General features: G+C 40.6%; 1 protein-coding gene across 1 annotated transcript in view; it reads right to left on the reverse strand.

The window, feature by feature from the left end:
* Positions 1 to 5532: 5532 nt before the first annotated feature.
* Positions 5533 to 18976, reverse strand: part of ANKRD10 (ankyrin repeat domain 10) — a 44604-nt gene continuing 31160 nt past the window's right edge. The window contains exons 4-6 of the mRNA XM_044283894.1: positions 14754 to 14992; positions 9686 to 9769; positions 5533 to 6196 (exon numbers count right to left, since the gene is read on the reverse strand). Of these exons, the coding sequence (XP_044139829.1) occupies positions 5757 to 6196; positions 9686 to 9769; positions 14754 to 14992 (763 nt within the window). The 3' untranslated portion in view covers positions 5533 to 5756. The remainder of the gene's footprint in view (positions 6197 to 9685; positions 9770 to 14753; positions 14993 to 18976) is intronic.

The following is an 18976-nucleotide window of genomic DNA, read 5'->3' on the forward strand; positions in this document are numbered from 1 at the left end:
TCCTGATTTTAGTTCTTAATTCCTTTTTTGTCAAAGCCTCCAAAATACTTAAATACTTTATTTGGACTTGATGTAGACCAAGAATGGCAGCATCACTTCTACAGAAAAGGAAACAATGTGAAGGTCTAAGTCTGCCAAACCTTTATGATTATTATTTAGCTACGCAGATACATCAGGTAAAGGGCTGGTGGGTAGATACTAGCAAACATTGGGTACACATTGACTCTATTGCAATCGCCCCAGTCTCTCAGAGAACAGGCTTAATGACCTCTCTCCTTCCAATGACCTCCTCCCAACTTTAACATTAACCCTTTCTCATGAATGCCGCCTGACAAAACTGGAAAAAATTCCATGACTTGACATGCAGATCACCAACCACCATTATGAAATGGCTTCCACTTGAATCTTTAGATCTCCTTGTCCTTGACCTAAGTTCCTGGATATTTTCAGGGGTTATAAAAGTGGCACAACTAGTATCACCTGAGGGGTTATATCCTTTCTCGGAAGTTCATGACCGGTTCAATAATTCTCACAGACACTGGGTCCAATCAGAGGGATCTGCAACAGCAAAACTGAGCTGTCATTTACTAGTGGTCTAATCACGACAACAGTGTCTTCTCTAAGGCTCATCTATGTTATGCTAGGGGACAAGAAGACCTTTGAAAAATCCACTTCATTCCTAACATGGGAGACAGAACTTGATGAGACTCTCACAGCCCTAAAATTGGCAACTCAATATCCGAGATGTGCCTCACATTTTGAGTCTTGGATGAAAACCGAAAACCGTCCTTAGAAGGCACTTTATACCAGAAAGAATATCTTGTGTTCCCTGGATCATCCCATCTATGTTGGAGGAACGGTGGAGGTAGGGGAACCTTAATGCATATCCTCTGGTCCTTTCTGCTAATAACACATACAGTGAAAAATGGCAAAAAAAAATCATATTTAGCATGGCTGGATCTTAACAAGGTTCCAAGTAGAGCTTCAACATGCAACAAGAAGAAATGAGAGTGAGACAAAACATTTTTTGAGCATTCAATTAATTAAAAATAACGATTAAACTGAAACAGGCTGTTTTTCAGCTGATCAAAAGTTTAGGACCACACTTCCCCCAAAAAAAACTAAACCCCCCCAAAACAGAAATCCAACTTCCAAACATGAACCCAGTAATGAGTAGCTCCGCCGTTATTGTTCCGTTTTGTTGCACTGGAATAGCCTTATGCTATAACTACTATGATTTAACATTTACATGTTCTCTGTTGTTACTATGAACCTTTAAGAATGTACTACTTTTGTATGCTCTACCTAAAAATATAAATTTATTGTTCATAAAAAATATTAAGAATGTCATGTAACAATCACAAAAATTTGTGCTTACACAGTGCCAAGATCTGCTTTTTTGCTGGAACCACTCCTACGAGGGGTGTTTAAGAAGTTATGAACCTGAATATGAAAACATTTTCTGAGAAAATTGAACTTACTACTTTTTAATGTAATCCCCCTTGACTTCAAGACACGTATTCCACTTCACCTTCAGTGATTGGATGCCCTCAGAATAAGAGACTTCTTGCTGCTGCAGGAACCCTGTTACCAACGCTTTGACTGCATTATCATCAGGAAATAGTTGCCCACCCTGGCACATTGTCGTACACCTGCTGACAACTTCCCACAGCGTTTGTTTGATTGCCTCACGTAATGCCTTCATTGTTGACGCATATGTGTCTCCAGTGATTGCAGCCTTGTGTGGCATGAATTCTAGTAATAAAACGCCTTCTGTATCCCAAAAAACTGTTGCCATGATCTTTCAAGCTGACTACTGCGCACAACATTTCTTTGGAGTTGGGGACCCATTGTGCTTCCATTACATGCACTCTTGTTTGGTCTCAGGATCATGCTGGTGGACCCATGTTTCATCACGTATAATAATTCGAAAATAGAAATCTCCTGGATTTTCTGTAAGCATATCTAAAATTCTCTCGGTTAAATTGCTGGCAGCAAGTTTTTTGCCGTGGCAACCACCAGGAACTGACCTTTGACATAATCAAAACATGAATTATACTGGAAACTATGACAACTGAAATTCCTAATACATGAGCTATAACACTGACTTTGACCTGATAATTTGATACAATCATGGCCTCCAATTTATAGCACATTTCCTCCGACGATACTTTGACAGGTTGACCTGAACAGGCAGGTCATCTTCAAATTATTTCTTACCCCATTTAAACTGCTTGGCCCAAAACTTTACTTGATAGTAGTGAGGTGCATCATCACCATATACAGCAATCATCCTTCTTTAGGCTTTTCTTCCTTCGTAAGGAATTTAATCACGGAACAAAGCTCCAAATCCTTCACTTTCTTTGTAGATTTGTACTGTACTGCACTTGCCATCCTGTCACTTCCAGTGCCTTTATCAGACTGAAGTGCTACTGTGTGTGTTGCATGTCCAGACATGTCTCAACCTGCACACTAACAGAACATGCCGGGGTAGATAACTTATTGAACACCCCTTGTACCATATTAGAGTCAACCTGTCACCTCTTCTGACATTTGTTAATTAGTGACTGCTTGTAATCCCATGCAAGCACATCTCTGAAGCATATATTCTTATGATTCAATAGTGCAATTTCGCTATTATTTCTGCTAGAAGTGTATGAATGAATTGGATACCACTTACAGCATTAGGTCAGTGTCATCTAATACATTCCATAACTGTAAGGGTTACATAGCATCATAAATCAATATAATGCTATGTGACACTGGCAGCGCTGGATGTTCAGGCCGGGTGCTTCGCTGCAAGTCTGCAGCGAGACCCTCGCTCATGTGCAAGGGGCCTAAGCCCCCCTTTCCCAGACGTTACTCCACTCTCTATATGACCCCTTTATTGGAGTAAGGCCTCATGCACATGATCATATGTATTTTGCACTCGCGGTTACCGACAAAATGGACAAGAATAGGACACGTTCTATGGTTTTTTTGCGGGCCGACAGAATGGACATTTTTGCAGCTCCCATTGAAATAAATGGTTCTGAATCCAATCCGCAAAAAATATAAAACGGATGGAAAGCAAAATTACAGTTGTGTGCATGGGGCCTTACTCAACAGGCTAACCTCGCCCGCTTTCCCAGTTAGAAGTGAAAAAATGCTGCATGCTTTTTGCACAAGTCTGTCCAAAATGTCACAAAACTCTATTTTGTGGCTTTTTGATGCCAGAATTCTGGAGGGTTTCATAAATTGCATCCTAAGTTTCACACATGGAGGCTGTAATAGGGTGTAGACATGGGGGAGGTTTCAGCATTGTATCATGGCCTAGAAGCTTTAGCTAGGAGACTTGCCACCTATTCTAATTACCATATGCAATATTCTATAATCCAATCTAACATTATGTAATACCTACCACCAATAATATTTAAAGCAGCTCAGGTGACTGAAGACGTTTGCATGTTTATTTCAGCATTTCATTACTGAGCATAAAACTGAGGGGGGGGGGGGGGGGGGGGGCACACAAAAAAAATGCAAAACAAAAGCTTTATGCAGTAGCTTAATTTTTTTATTAACACAAATCTCAGGGCACATGCTTCCCCTCTGCAATGCTGAACTGTATATAAACTGAAAAACAATCAATGAGAAAAAGTCAGTTTCTGCGTAAAGAAAATGTGTATGAGCCACTAACTCAGAGGAGAGGAAGTGTGTTTAGAACACCGAAATTTAGCATAACGAAGACTGGACTTACAGTCTTATGTAGTCAAACACATGGCTTGATATATTTTTCATTAAGGTCTCATTCATATCATCCATAAAAAAAATAAAAAAGAGAAAACAATGTAAAGCAGTGTGTTCAGTAAAGTACACTGTCACAATCCAGGAGATGAGTAAGTGGCAAAATTAGATGTAACAAAGCATTTGCAGCAAATGTTGATACTCGGGGGCTTTACACAAATACAAAATGAAAATGATTTCAAGCTGGTTATAAAGAAAAATGTACAGACAGAAGCAATGACAAAACGGGTCTAGATACAATGCAACTTTGTTCATGCCTGGTCCTGTTTGTGGCTTATACAGAAAAACAATGATCAGGACTTAAGTGAAACAGCACATAGATCCAAATGAAAGGTCACCTGCTTTTCTGGAATTGGTACAAGCTGTCATTATTGAGCCTATACTCTTTTCCACCCAACAACAGTTATATTATTGCAAAGTACAAATCATATTCCCTCGTTCAACCGTAGACAGTACAAAGGTCTCTAGAAAAAAAAAATATCAGCTACAAACACAAAAAGACCTCTTCACAATAAAAACCTATATAACGAAATGTCAAGTTTACCTTCAGCAGAAAGTATTTAAACATTAAAGAAATGGAAAAGCTTCACGTTTTAGAAGCCATCTTTTCAAAAATATACACTAACTCTTTAAATTCAACTTGAATTGATTCCCTTTTTCTTGCTCTAAGAAAGTTTCAAAAAGGTAGCTTTTTGCTATTTCTTAACTTGTTTGGTTAAAATAGGCTATTAGAAAAAAAAAAAATGGAATGGGTAGGCTAACAGTATACACCTAGGATGGGGCGAGTAGAGTTAGGGCAATCTTTCCTATAGGGGGAGAAAAAAAAAAAAAAAAAAAAAAAAAAAGACTTCCTAGATTAAAAAAAGAATTCTAGTTGCATTAAAAAAAAAAAAAAAAAAACATTTTAATGCCTAAAACTGAGTCATATTTGACAAAGTGGAAAGAAACAAGTATTTTTTTTCATAGTGTGACAGTGTTGCTCATGCCTCTTACACTGTCACATATAGTAACATCTGGACGCCCATCTTATGGCGCACTGTTTTGGAAGCTAACAGCTTGTAACTTGCATACATATCCTGTTTCTGAAAGTGCTTCTTAGTTTCCATAAGAAACTCTTCTGTGTGCAGTCATTTATTAAAAGCTGTCAACTGCAACTGGCTACATAGGGGCAAACATTTCAAATAAAATAAGAATTGTACTCAGTTATGTTGCCTGTTTACGGCGCTGCAGGTCTCAAAGTGAAGTGGGTCCTTTCCACATAGACAATCAGTAAATCATAGTGAAGATCAAATAATCCAGAAGGCATGCAAAAATAAAGGCAGTCATGCACAGCGTTCAGATATAGACTAACATCGAAACCATTAACAGGGATTCCTTTGGCTTCCACCTCTATCCTTCTATAGGGACCAAAAGTTGCACAAATAGTGAAGAACCACCAACAAAAAGTACAATAAAAAATGTATTTACAAAAGGTTTGTAGGCATATCAAAAAGCTGCATCAGCCCTCGTGTCTCTGCCCGACCTAGGTTTCGCTTCACCAGGGGCACAGACACGAGGGTTGATACAGCTTTTTGATATGCCTACAAACCTTTTACCTTTTGTGAGTATAATCAATTATTTATTGCACTTTTGTTGGTGGTTCTCCACTATTTGCGCAACTTTTGGTCCCTATAAAAGGATCAAGTTGGAAGCCAAAGGAATCCCTGTTAATGGTTTCGATGTTAGTCTATATCTGAATGCTGTGCATGACTGCCTTTATTTTTGGATACCTTCTGGATTATTTGAGCAGCGCGGTCTTCACTATGATTTACTGATATAGGCAAACATGCTGACGTACAATTTTTCCCACGCAATTAGAAAAAAGTATATATAAATGGGAGACAAAGATAATTTTCTTTGTAACAGTTTGCATTTTAGATGCCAGGTTTTAGGAATAAACTGGTTAACCTTTCTTGCACATGGATATATAACCATTAAAATCCCTGATACTGGTGAAGTGTGCTTATGAATGTACTTTTATATCTATGTTCAACATTGACCGACTCAGAATGTTCCCGAAGACTACTATACTCTGGTAAGCTTTCAGCAGAGTCTCCAAATCCATGGTAATATCCATACTGTAAGATGTCAGCAGCCCCATCACCCAAAGAAGGCCTAGGATTCACCCAACTACTAGGGCTCCCATTAACATGCAAAGAGCCGCAGGCTTGAGGACTGATGGCATCAATGTTATTTTCAGCAAAAGTCCCATGCTCATCAGGGCTCTCTGTCTTGCCATTTGTGACCGTGACATTGTTGATTTCTTGAGAGAACTGAAGGCATTTTGCAGAACTTGTTTCCATGTCTCCAAGGGGTGCATTAAATCCATTAGTTGCTTGTCCATTTGTTAATGTAGTGGGGCTACCATTCATATCTGTATCAAGAAACAAACCTGTCACAAGTCTTGAAAACTCTTATAGAAAGCTGTAACTGTGTGTAACAGGTTATGGCCCATGTCTACAAATTGTTCAGGTATATAAATAGTATAATCGCATTAAACTGCTGACTGAACTGATTTAGCTTCTTCCATTTATGGCTTGATCTATTGTCTAATTATTCAAGTCAAATTTCTAGGACCCGTTTTTGTTCAGGGAGACAGGGGAAGACTCCAGGGGTTGTCAACTTCCAAGGCCAAACAACCCCTTTAACTTTTTCCCTGCCAAGGATGCATCTTACATCCTTGCAGGATGGCTGGATCTCAGGCTGAAAAGGTCCGTGAAAGATATATACAGCTTCAGCTTTCATTCCTAACCAAATTTCTAAATGCTCTAACTTGCAACTCATCTTGGCCAGAGCCTCAATCATATTTTAAAGTTGAGATTGTCAGCTGTAAAACAAGACCTGGCATAAATTTTTAGCTGTTACATAGCCAAAGATAAGCCAGCAGAAACTGGCACTACACTGTTCAGCCAGCTGAGATGTCAGTCAGCCAACGTGGAGGAGGAGAGGCGCTTCCAGCAGGGGAGTGCGGACAAGCTGCATAAAGAGAGACGCACAGTCTTCTCTCGCATGTGTAGCTGTACATTTCCCCAAGGGGAGAATAACATGGATTTCTGTCATCAACCCCCTATACTCATGAATCAGAGAGCATACTTGTCCTCTGTCACATATTGAAAAGGGGGGGGGGGATTAGTGCTTGCTCATCTATTCATGTCTCTCTGCCTAATAATACTGTTTAATGACGTCATGTCCCATACGTTTACCAAAGCCTGGATCACAGCGCCAAATAAGCTGCACCGCAAATACACAAACATCAATAAAGCTTATACTGTCCATACCCTTTCTATGGAGTAAAATATACAGACTGCTTTTCTAGTGACACCTGTTACACACAGCAATAATAGTGATATCTATTATCACGAGAGAAACATCTAATCCATTTCTGACAGATGGAAAAAAAAAAATCTGTCAGAAGACATTTTTGCTCATTGACTGTTGCAAAAAATGATAGTTTTGAATTACTGTAGGTATACAAATATAAAAAACAGTATTCAGACAGGTGTAATACAGGGACTTTTTTGTAACAATATTATGGATACAGCACCTGGACCTCTTGCGGTTCATCAGAACTAGAAGTACAGAGCTCTAACTTATTTTCTGATGAACTACAGGAGGTTCAGATCTTGTGTGTATAACATGGGAGTAATAGAGTACCCATATTACACCATTCTGAAAATGTCTTGCGAAAAGTGGTCATGGAGGCTGTATACATTGATGACATATCCTTAAGATGGTCTGACACCCAGCAATCCCGCTGATCAGCTGTTTGAAGAGGAGGCGGCGCTCCGTGCGAGTGCTACTACCTCTTCAATACACTGCTCATCGTCTCGGAAGCACAATGTAATTACAAGTACTTGCTCAATTCACTTGAATGGAGGGAGTACTTGTAATTACACTACACCACCGCTGCAAGGGAGCCAAGGTGCAGAGTAATGAAGGGGAAGCAACGCTCTAATGGAGCGCTGCCTCCTCTTCAAACAGCAGATCAGTGGGGGTGTCGGACCTCCACCGATCAGATATTTATGACCTATCCTGAGGATAGGTCATCAATATATACTACCTTCACAACCCCTTTTGCATTTCTTTAACACATGAGGCACATCATTTATACATATGTGTATGAACTGAAATCTTAGTTTTTGCAGACTTCATTTTATTTGCATAAACACACAAATAAAATTTTAGTCCTATTTCTATTATTTTTTGCTACAAAGCTGCATGAAGGTGGTTGTTTGTATTAACTATTAAGTTATTTTTATACAAGGTATCTTTTGCACACAGTTTTTTGCTGTATACAGTATACATTTTTAACAAATATGTAGATCATATTTTTTACATGGCGTCTATTCCAGTTTCTTAAGAGCACAAGCTTTTGTTGATGTATGGGCTTGTAGTAGGAGATTGGCATACCTTAATATATTACGTTGTTTTTATGTTCAATCCGCTTTGATGCGAGTTTTCGGGGCAAAGGCTTGGTTTGATGCATTTTTTGTTAATCATTTTTTTTGTTCAAAAGTTACCTGAAGGTGGACACGGATGTCAACTGTGAAGGTAACTGCAATTATGAGGTGTGCTTTCAAGAAATATATAGGTTATTGGGGTGCACTTTTAAATGACTGTAATCCCTGTGTTTTATAGGTTGCCACTTTTTCTAGCTTAAAATCAGATTTTTTGTTTTTCCAGTTCTGGTGATTTTGTTTGTAAATTTAGGCGTAACTGGACTGTATGTAAGATGTGTGAGCCATATCATTTTCTGCTTGGGTCACACTTTTTACCCCCCAAATATCAACTTTCATAAAAAAAATAAAACATTTACTTTGACTCATAGTTTCATAAAGGATGTCCATGTGTGTATAAAGTGATGAGTGGTATTTAACAATGTGCTGGGTGTCTATTTTCAAAATATATATTTAGGGAGGGGGAGAAAATTTTAGTATGATTTTTTGGGCTATCAGAGGTGCAAGATGTCCAAACAACTCTGGCAGCAAAAGGGTTACAATGTACTGCACAGTTTGTTTCTACTGGGGAGCTCACATGGACTTTGAATCTTCCCTCTACAGATGAGAGAATAAGGTTTTCTGCAATTTCCCACATATATTACTTTAACTACTTTAAACAGCAGTATATGTACATATTCAGAAGACTGATTAAAAAAAAATAAAAAAAATTCTACCTCAATAGATATAATGATGGCAAACTAACATATATGTAATGCCTGTTCCAACAAAATGAAGCCTAGACCCACCTTCCAAAGGATTACACTGGCTGGAAATTAAAGTGCAACTCCAAGCAAAAACTGAAAGCAGCTCAATTTAACTGGATTCTTTCACCGTATCCACATTAGACCAATACACAAACGTTTTAAACCAAAACAGGCGCACTCCAATTTTGTACCCATTTTAATAACCACAACATTCATACCATTAAAAGCAAATGTCCAATGTGTATATATACTCATAAATTTACAGCTTGTTCCAAAGAAACTGAAGAAAATTACATAGTAGTAGTTGGAACCTGGAAATTGCATAACAGATCTATATAAACAGATCTATAATACTTTAAAGCAAGTACTGTATAGTTTAATGCTCCTTTTTTACCCGGTTATATAGATCCCTCCGAAAGTCTGTATTATGTTTTAGAACATATGAAGTTATGATACAATCAGAAGGATGATAGAGATACCATTACTTCATACATGAAAGCTTTTAGAAATAAGCATATTGGCTGATGCAACGAAAAGGCGTTTGCATTGGAGACACTGTGCAAATATTATTTACTGGGCTAACAGATGCGTTCTCCTGTGGTTTCAGATCTTCAACCAGTTGTGTGTTGCAGCATCTGTCAGAAAACTGCCCAATCCCACCTGATATCTCGGAGTGATTTTCTACATGCATGCTCTCGTCTTCTACCCCTCCAGCCAAATCAGCCCGGATATAAATGCTGCCTCCTGAAAAACATTAATGCAAACAAAGTGAATGAAAGGAAAAATGCAACAAACAAAACCAGCACACTTTCTGGCTTTACATTTTAACAACACTGTTGGCAGGATCCACAAAGCATGTCTAAGCACAGTTTAGAGAGGACTCGGCCCCGACATTATCATATAACTAGCTGGCTGTGTAGGGCATACTGAAGGTATGTTATAACGCTTACCATGTTTCCTACGCGCCGCTCTGGTTTCCCACCTGGTATTTAAATCATACCAATGGTACAGGGAGGAGGAGACAGCCCTATTTCTCAGGAGGCGTCTCCTTCTCCCTGGCGGTGATGCTTTCCGCTGCGATTGGGCAGCTAACAGCCATGGAGGAGACTCCCCTGAAAAAAAAAATTACATACCAGGCAGGAAACCAGAAAGGGGGGGCAGAGCGGGTGAACAGAGCAGCGCATAGGAAACATACTAGGTGTCTTAACATCCTTTCAGTATGCCCTACACAACCCGCTAGTTATATCATAAGGTCAGGACCGGTGAAAGGTCCTCTTTAATCTCTTGGTGCCAAATGATGTGCATTTATGTCACCTGCAGGTTGTATTTGCTGCCGTATGTGTACATGTACATAATTAAGTTTATGCTAGCACATGAGCAATGAAATCCTATATGTGCTGTGGACTTCGGCAGTCTGGTCAGGCATAGAAACATACTGCCAGAATTCACTTTATCTGGTATATATGCAGAAAAGCAACCGGACAAAAAAAATATACTACTCGACTTTTTCCAGCCAAAAGCCAGCATACATACCAGAAAGTGGCCGGATCCCATTACAGTTAATGTGAATCCGGCGGTGCATGGTGGTGTCCAGCTATGCTGGATACAGTGAACGCTGGAAGTCTGTTCCTTCACAGGAACAGACTGCCGGAGTTTACAGCGCGTATGTAAACCCAGCCTAACATTTAAAAGGCAGATCACAAAGCAACCTGCCACAGATCGCAAAGGGCAGCACAAGTGAGGGCTCATTCACATCATAGCTTTCCATTCTTCTGGTCCATCCCAAGAACAGAAAAATAAAAATTAACTAATTCTAACTTGGGCTCCATTCACACATCCGCAATTTTATTCCGCATTTTGCGCAACGGAATTGCGCACCTATTTACTTCTGGGTCCGCATTTCTGATCCGAAAAAAAAATAGAACATGTCCTATTCTATTAGTGCCGGCGATGTGCGGTCCGCATAATGCGGAACGCAAATTGCCAGTCTCCGTGTTAAGCGGATCCGCAAAACAAACACGGATGTGTGAATGGACCCTTATTTTTAGGCATTTCACGCATTAAGGCTTTTTCGCTTATTGTATAAAACTGATGTCTGATGGAACTGACACAAACTGATACAACAAGACGATCAGTTATTTTTGACTGATCAGAAGAATGAAAAACTCAACGTAGATGTGAACATATCCTTCGGTTAGGTGCACACCACCTGACTGCTATACAGTTAAAGCTTTCTTCACCCCATCTGTCACTTAGGGCCCATTCACACGATCGTATGAACAGATCCGCAACCGTTCCACAGTATCGAATTGGGCAGCAAAAGATGCGGGCCCACAGAAAAATGTAGAACATGACCTATTCTAGTCCACAATTGCGGACAATAGGCATTTTCTATGCTAGTGCTGGCCATGTGCAGTCTGAAAATTGCGGAACGCACACGGGCCGGTGTCCGCAATTTGCGGATCTGCAAAACACTACTTAAAGCTACTTTCACACTTGCGTTCGGAGCGGATCCGTTTGGTGTCTGCACAGACGGATCCGCTCCTATAATGCAGACGATGGGATCCGTTCAGAACGGATCCATCTGCATTATATTTCAGAAAAAATTCTAAGTGTGAAAGCTAGTCAGACGGATCCATCCAGACTTTACATTGAAAGTCAATGGGGGACGGATCCGTTTGAAATTGAGCCATATTGTGTCAACTTCAAACGGATCCGTCCCCGTTGACTTACATTGTAAGTCTGGACGGATCCGTTTGGCTCCACACGGCCAGGCGGACACCCGAACGCTGCAAGCAGCGTTCGGGTGTTCGCCTGCTGAGCGGAGCGGAGGCCAAATGGTGCCAGACTGAGGCATTCTGAGCGGATCCGCATCCACTCAGAATGCATTGGGGCTGTACGGATGCGTTCGGGGCCACTTGTGAGAGCCTTCAAACGGAACTCACAAGCGGAGCCCCGAACACTAGTGTGAAAGTAGCCTTAGAACAAAAAAAAACAAAAAACAGATCCGATATTTTGAGCATCAGTCACGATCAGTTTGTTTCACTTCTGTCACTGATCAATTAAGGGCCGACAATTAGGCACTCATTACCGATGCACCGCCGATTACTCGATGAACGAACAAAACACTAGTTCATCGGGTAATTGTCCAGCACAAAAGATCATCGTTCCTTCAAGACAATCTGCTAGATCGTCATCCCATGGAAAGGGACCATTATTTTTGACGCAAGCAAAAGTCCTGCATGCAACTGATCTATGATAGAAGTGACACAAACTGATAACTGATGCTCAAAAAATGTAAAAAAATAAAAATAAATCAGTCATTTTTAGTGCAAACTGATATCAACTGAGCACAATTGATGCTTAAAATAAATTTTTTATGTGCCTCCTACAAGTCAGAAGAACGGAAAGCTTAAAGAGGACCTTTCATCAGAATTAAACTTCTAAAGTAACTATGTAGGCATGTAGAGCGGCGCCCAGGGACCCCCCTGCACTTACTGGTATACCTGGGCGCCGCTCCGTTCTCCGGTAATTGCCTCCGGTATCTTTACAGTTAGGCTCCACCCAGGGGAACCTGCCGTCGGCTCCTTCTCCCATGCTGCAGCGCTGGCCAATCACAGCGCTCAGCTCATAGCCTGAGAGAGAGCTGAGCGCTGTGATTGGCCAGCGCTGCAGCATGGGAGAATGAGCCAACAGCAGGTTCCCCTGGGTGGAGCCTAACTGTAAAGATACCGGAGGCAATTACCGGAGAACGGAGCGGCGCCCAGGTATACCAGTAAGTGCAGGGGGGTCCCTGGGCGCCGCTCTACATGCCTGCATAGTTACTTTAGAAGTTTAATTCTGATGAAAGGTCCTCATTAACAGTGATATGAACTTAGCCTAAGGCAGGGTTCACGTGTGTAGTATATTCCAGCACTTTGATCCGCCATATACAGTACAGACCAAAAGTTTGAACACACCTTCTCATTCAAAGAGTTTTCTTTATTTTCAGGACTATGAAAATTGTAGATTCACACTGAAGACATCAAAACTATGAATTAACACATGTGGAATTACATACATAACAAAAAAGTGTGAAACTGAAAATATGTCATATTCTAGGTTCTTCAAAGTAGCCACCTTTTGCTTTAATTACTGCTTTGCACACTCTTGGCATTCTATTGATGAGCTTCAAGAGGTAGTCACCTGAAATGGTTTTCACTTCACAGGTGTGCCCTGTCAGGTTTAATAAGTGGGATTTCTTGCCTTATAAATGGGGTTGGGACCATCAGTTGCGCTGTGGAGAAGTCAGGTGGGTACACAGCTGATAGTCCTACTGAATAGACTGCTAGAATTTGTATTATGGCAAGAAAACTTTGAAAGTGTCCCCAAGTGCAGTCACAAAAACCATCAAGCGCGACAAAGAAACTGGCTCACATGCGGACCGCCCCAGGAAAGGAAGACCAAGAGTCACCTCTGCTGCGGAGGATAAGTTCATCCGAGTCACCAGCCTCAGAAATCGCAGGTTAACAGCAGCTCAGATTAGAGACCAGGTCAATGCCACACAGAGTTCTAGCAGCAGACACATCTCTAGAACAACTGTTAAGAGGAGACTGTGTGAATCAGGCCTTCATGGTAGAATATCTGCTAGGAAACCACTGCTAAGGACAGGCAACAAGCAGAAGAGACTTGTTTGGGCTAAAGAACACAAGGAATGGACATTAGACCAGTGGAAATCTGTGCTTTGATCTGATGAGTCCAAATTTGAGATCTTTGGTTCCAACCACCGTGTTTTTGTGTGACGCAGAAAAGGTGAACGGATGGACTCTACATGCCTGGTTCCCACCGTGAAGCATGGAGATGGTGTGGGGGTGCTTTGCTGGTGACACTGTTGGGGATTTATTCAAAATTGAAGGCATACTGAACCAGCATGGCTACCACAGCATCTTGCAGCGGCATGCTATTCCATCCGGTTTGCGTTTAGTTGGACCATCATTTATTTTTCAACAGGACAATGACCCCAAACACACCTCCAGGCTGTGTAAGGGCTATTTGACCATGAAGGAGAGTGATGGGGTGCTGCGCCAGATGACCTGGCCTCCACAGTCACCGGACCTGAACCCAATCGAGATGGTTTGGGGTGAGCTGGACCGCAGAGTGAAGGCAAAAGGGCCAACAAGTGCTAAGCATCTCTGGGAACTCCTTCAAGACTGTTGGAAGACCATTTCAGGTGACTACCTCTTAAAGCTCATCAAGAGAATGCCAAGAGCGTGCAAAGCAGTAATCAAAGCAAAAGATGGCTACTTTGAAGAACCTAGAATAGGGCATACTTGTTTCACACTTTTTTGTTATGTATACAATTCCACATGTGTTAATTCATAGTTTTGATGCCTTCAGTGTGAATCTACAATTTTCAGTCATGAAAATAAAGAAAACTCTTTGAATGAGAAGGTGTGTCCAAACTTTTGGTCTGTACTGTATACTAATATTAATAATAATTATTACTATACATGCAATTTTTTGGTCCATCCAAAAGCCAGCATATATGCTTGAAAGCGGCCCAGTCCCATTACATTGAATGGGGATCTGGAGGTGCACGATGGTATCCAGGTATGTCAAAAACAGTAAACTCTGGCAGTCTGTTCCTCTTCCGCATATGTGAACGCGGCCTAACTCCCATGTCGCGTGTTTATAAAAACTGCTGTTTACAATTTGTTACACAAAACAGTGAAGTAAAGTAATTTCTGACCTTCAGTTCTAAGCTTCTTGATGGCATAAGCCTCCAAATCATTGAAGGAACGCTTGCGACTTATTGTGCCTCCATTAAAATGATTAGGGGAGTTGACTTGGTGGACTCCATTTAAGGAGTTGCTGTAATAAAAACCGTTCAGCTGACTGTTCTGGAGGTTAAGGAGAAACTGCGCACACTCTTGAAAGCCCTGGGAGTGTGCAAGGTCAGCCGCTGTCAAGCCACTGGCATTCCTAAAGCTGCATAACAAAGAAGTGAATTAGATACCAATTTTGCATATGGCGAGCCCTCAGTGGCTAACTATCTGAGGACTAAGCAACCATACATCATACATACTGTAAAGATCTATAGTTTCTTTAATTTTATCTAGCCAGGCCTTTCCTTTTCCAGAAGATTTCAGCTATATGTAAGTTACGTAAAATCTCCTTTAAGCATAAACATTTCTAATTCTAAAGAAAATACATAAAATGATAAATGTTTTCTAAACTCCTTTTAACGATACAAAAGTCTTAGAATCTCTAAAGCATAAAAACAACTGTCTGCTATACCTATGCTACAATCTGACAGCAGAACGTCTATTTCTATTACCTAAGGCAGATTGTCTGTGGCATTTCCCATGTCTTGGTTTGTTTGAAAAAGGGTTTAGATCAAATGCTGGGGGTCACAATATGTTACACAGAGCTTGTAACTCCTACTGGTTGGAAGCTGGGCAGCACACACAGGACACCTTCAAGCCTTTGATGCTAAGCATGTCCAAGATCACCCACATCTGGAATCTAACAAGGATTTTATCCAGTGCCATAGTTATATTGAGAAGGCCATCTAAATCCGCCCGTCATTCTGGCTAATCAAGACGTAGAAAAGGTTGAGAGTAAAACTTAGTAACCTCAAGAATAACCAAATAACCATTTATCGACGACCATTGATTAGAATGACTTTAATATCCACCACTGCTGGAAACCAATTGCACGGCCAAAGCGAGCCAAAAGCTGCAGATCAATGGTATGAAAAGGAAATGGTGCAAAACATGACTTAAAGGGAATGTGGACCAAAATGTTTTTTTCTGCCAGTTAAAACCGGATAGCAACAAATACTCATTTTTTTGTCTGTTTTTATTTTCTGATTTTCTGTACAGGATTATGTTGGCTGCCATCTTACCTGAGCTGCTCTCACTAACATTTAGAGATATGCTTTACGGCAGCTACATGGGCCATAGACACAGTGGATAGGAGAGGACCTGAAAGAGTTTTCATGCACTACCAGTGCAGAGGTCAGGAGGGAGTAGATAAGCTGTGATCACCATCTATTGTAAATGGTGGCTCCTGTGTTTATATATACATACACACACACCCATTCTGCCATTGTAATCCTGTCAGTAATGATAAGCAGATAACTGCAGTAAAATGATCTGTATAGACCAAAAAGTGACACATAATATTAGACCTAGTGGCCAATGTAAAAACTGCAGGCTTTAATTTTTTTTTTCAATGTAGATATTGACATAGAACATGAAAAACTAAAAATCATTAAAAAAAATCTATAAATTAATGTTTTTAGCTTAAACACTTGGTCGTTTTCTGATGACACATTCCCTTTAAGCAGTTCTACATAGGGCACCAACATGTATTCCATATAGTAGGCATTTACTTCGATGTGCGTTACTCTAGAATGGCCTTTATAATTTTCATCTTAAGTTCAAAGTGATTCCATTCAATAGGGCTTTAAACCGCATCACAATGAATAAGCCAGTGATTTTTAGTTTCTAATTTAAGTATATACTATGGTAAAGCTACAAGAAAAAAATTACAGCTTTTGATCCAATCTCTAAACGCGGCCCTAAGTCCCACTACCAGGATCCCATTCTAGATATAGGAGCAGATCTCAGAGGCCCATAGATGAGATGAGACATCTCCTTTCCATTCATTTCTATGACTATCTCTGGAACTACCGTAGAGATGAATGAAGCAGCAGTGTGCATGCCCGACCTGCCCCTCCATTCATTTGCAGGTTCTCGGGAATGGTGGTGGTCCCAGCTGTAGGACCCCCAGCAATCTAACAGTTATACCATATCATGTGTATAGGAGATATAACAGAAAGTATAGCATTTGAGAAGTTATAACGTACAGTCTAGCATCATATTAGAAGCAATGCCCATGGTTAAAGACTTTAAATTACTATTGGTTTCAATTATTAGCGAGTCAGAGTAGCAGTTCATGCTTTAAAGAGGCTTAACGTAATGTAATTGGTAAGCACAGCCAATGGTTGGCTATGAAGCATAGGTTTTGGTCACTGACTATACACAAATAACAGACCCTTTTCTTCCCATCCCCGGTTAAAAAAATTAAATAAAAAGATTCTTGTATGTCTAATTTTTAGTTGCACCCAGACATGATGGACTAAAAATACAATCCTACATTATTATGACCATCCACACAAAAGCCTACAGGCTTGATCAGGGAAATCACAATGCAAACTAGCTTCTTAGCGTTTTCAATCATGTACTCAAACAGAACTCAGGTTTTACACCGTCACATGGTAGGTTAACAGTGTGCTTCTAGGGGTATCTCCAAGATACTTAGAGCATATAGAAGAGGCAATACAATGACATTACAATTCCCCACACACAGGTCTATGCGAGGCTACAGCTGTACACACCTTTTACTACATGAAATGGTAAGAGCGATAAAAATACAAGTAGCTGCGCAGGGTAGCTAATAAAACAAACTGCAACAAGCACAGAAGAAAGCAAAATGAAAAACAAAACAACCAGAAGCGTCCATGATGAATTTGGGGGAATTGGACAATTACACAGGGTTCTGGAGGTCAGGAAATCTGAAGGATATTGTCCTTGTTGTGGGCCTACAGAATAAAATGTTATATTGTGTTTGAGGTTCTCTACTATGGGCACATCCGCCCACAAGAGCCCCTTTTAGCTGGTGAAAGTTGTACTAGCCTTGCCACTTTGGAAACATCCAGTTTACACACAATTTCGCAGTGTTCTCCCTGGTGATGTCATTGGGCTAAAACACTGCAATTAGACGTTAGGTAAAAGTCTATAGTAAAATGAGGAAGTGTCTAAATGCATAAGGGGAAATTTATTATGCTAAATACGCCACAGTTCTGGCTTCATCTGCTCCAATAACTGGCATACCTGCTTTATGTCCCATTGATTATGCATATAAGACACATACTGCACTCTGTACTACAAGGGGCCATGGTATACAGGAAAAGGGGATATCCCCAGGACAGGAAATCAGTATATGATTGGTAGGGGTCCAACTCCTGGCACCTCGCCGATCAGCTGTTTGAAGCTACTACTTCCACAAAATTAAGGCTTATTCACATGACCATGCAGTGTTTTGCGATCCGCAAAACATGGATGCCGTCCGTGTGCCTTCTGTAATTTGCAGAACGGAACAGAACAGAAGGCCCCTTATAGAGAAGCATATTCTTGTCCGCAAAACAGACAATAGGACATGGCTCATATTTTTTGCGGGGCCACAAAACAGAGCAATGGAGTGCTATCCGCATCTTTTGCAGCCCTGTTGAAGTGAATGAGTCAGCACCCGAGCCGCAAAAAATGCGGCTCTAATGCAGAACCAAACCACGGTCGTTTGAATGAGCTCTTACACTGTTCTCTCGGGGACGCAGTGTAATTACAAGCGCTTTTTTTATTCACTTGAATGGAACAAGCACTTGTAATTACACATAAAATGACACTAAGTAGTGCTCGTACGAGCGCGGCCTCTATTTCAAATAGCTTAGGTTAAGTTCACATCACGCTTTTCCCATGAGTTTTAGGTCTACAAAAATGTATATGTTAAACGGATACCTCAGACTGATGCCATACAGTGGCATCCATTCACTGCAGAGTTCCATTTTACAAAAAAAAATAAAAAATTCTGTTTTTTACCGGACTGTGCAGGATACAAGAACATGGTGTGCTGTGTTTTTGTATCCTTTTTTTCCCCTAACATATACGGCAAATGAAGGCATAAAACGTGATGTGAACCCACCCTTATTGGCAGAGGTGGCAGTAGTAGCCCCCACAGATCAGATACTGATGCACTATTCCGAGGATAGGTCTTCAATATGTACTGGCTGCACGACCCCTTTAAGTTGCACCAATGTGTCAATTATGGAGCAAAGGAAGCTAGTGTAAAGTCATTTATCATCCGGTATAAGCCAATTTGATAAATTTGCTGCATCTTTACACTGTTTAG

Source organism: Bufo gargarizans, chromosome 3, assembly GCF_014858855.1.
Source record: "Bufo gargarizans isolate SCDJY-AF-19 chromosome 3, ASM1485885v1, whole genome shotgun sequence".
Taxonomy (NCBI): domain Eukaryota; kingdom Metazoa; phylum Chordata; class Amphibia; order Anura; family Bufonidae; genus Bufo; species Bufo gargarizans.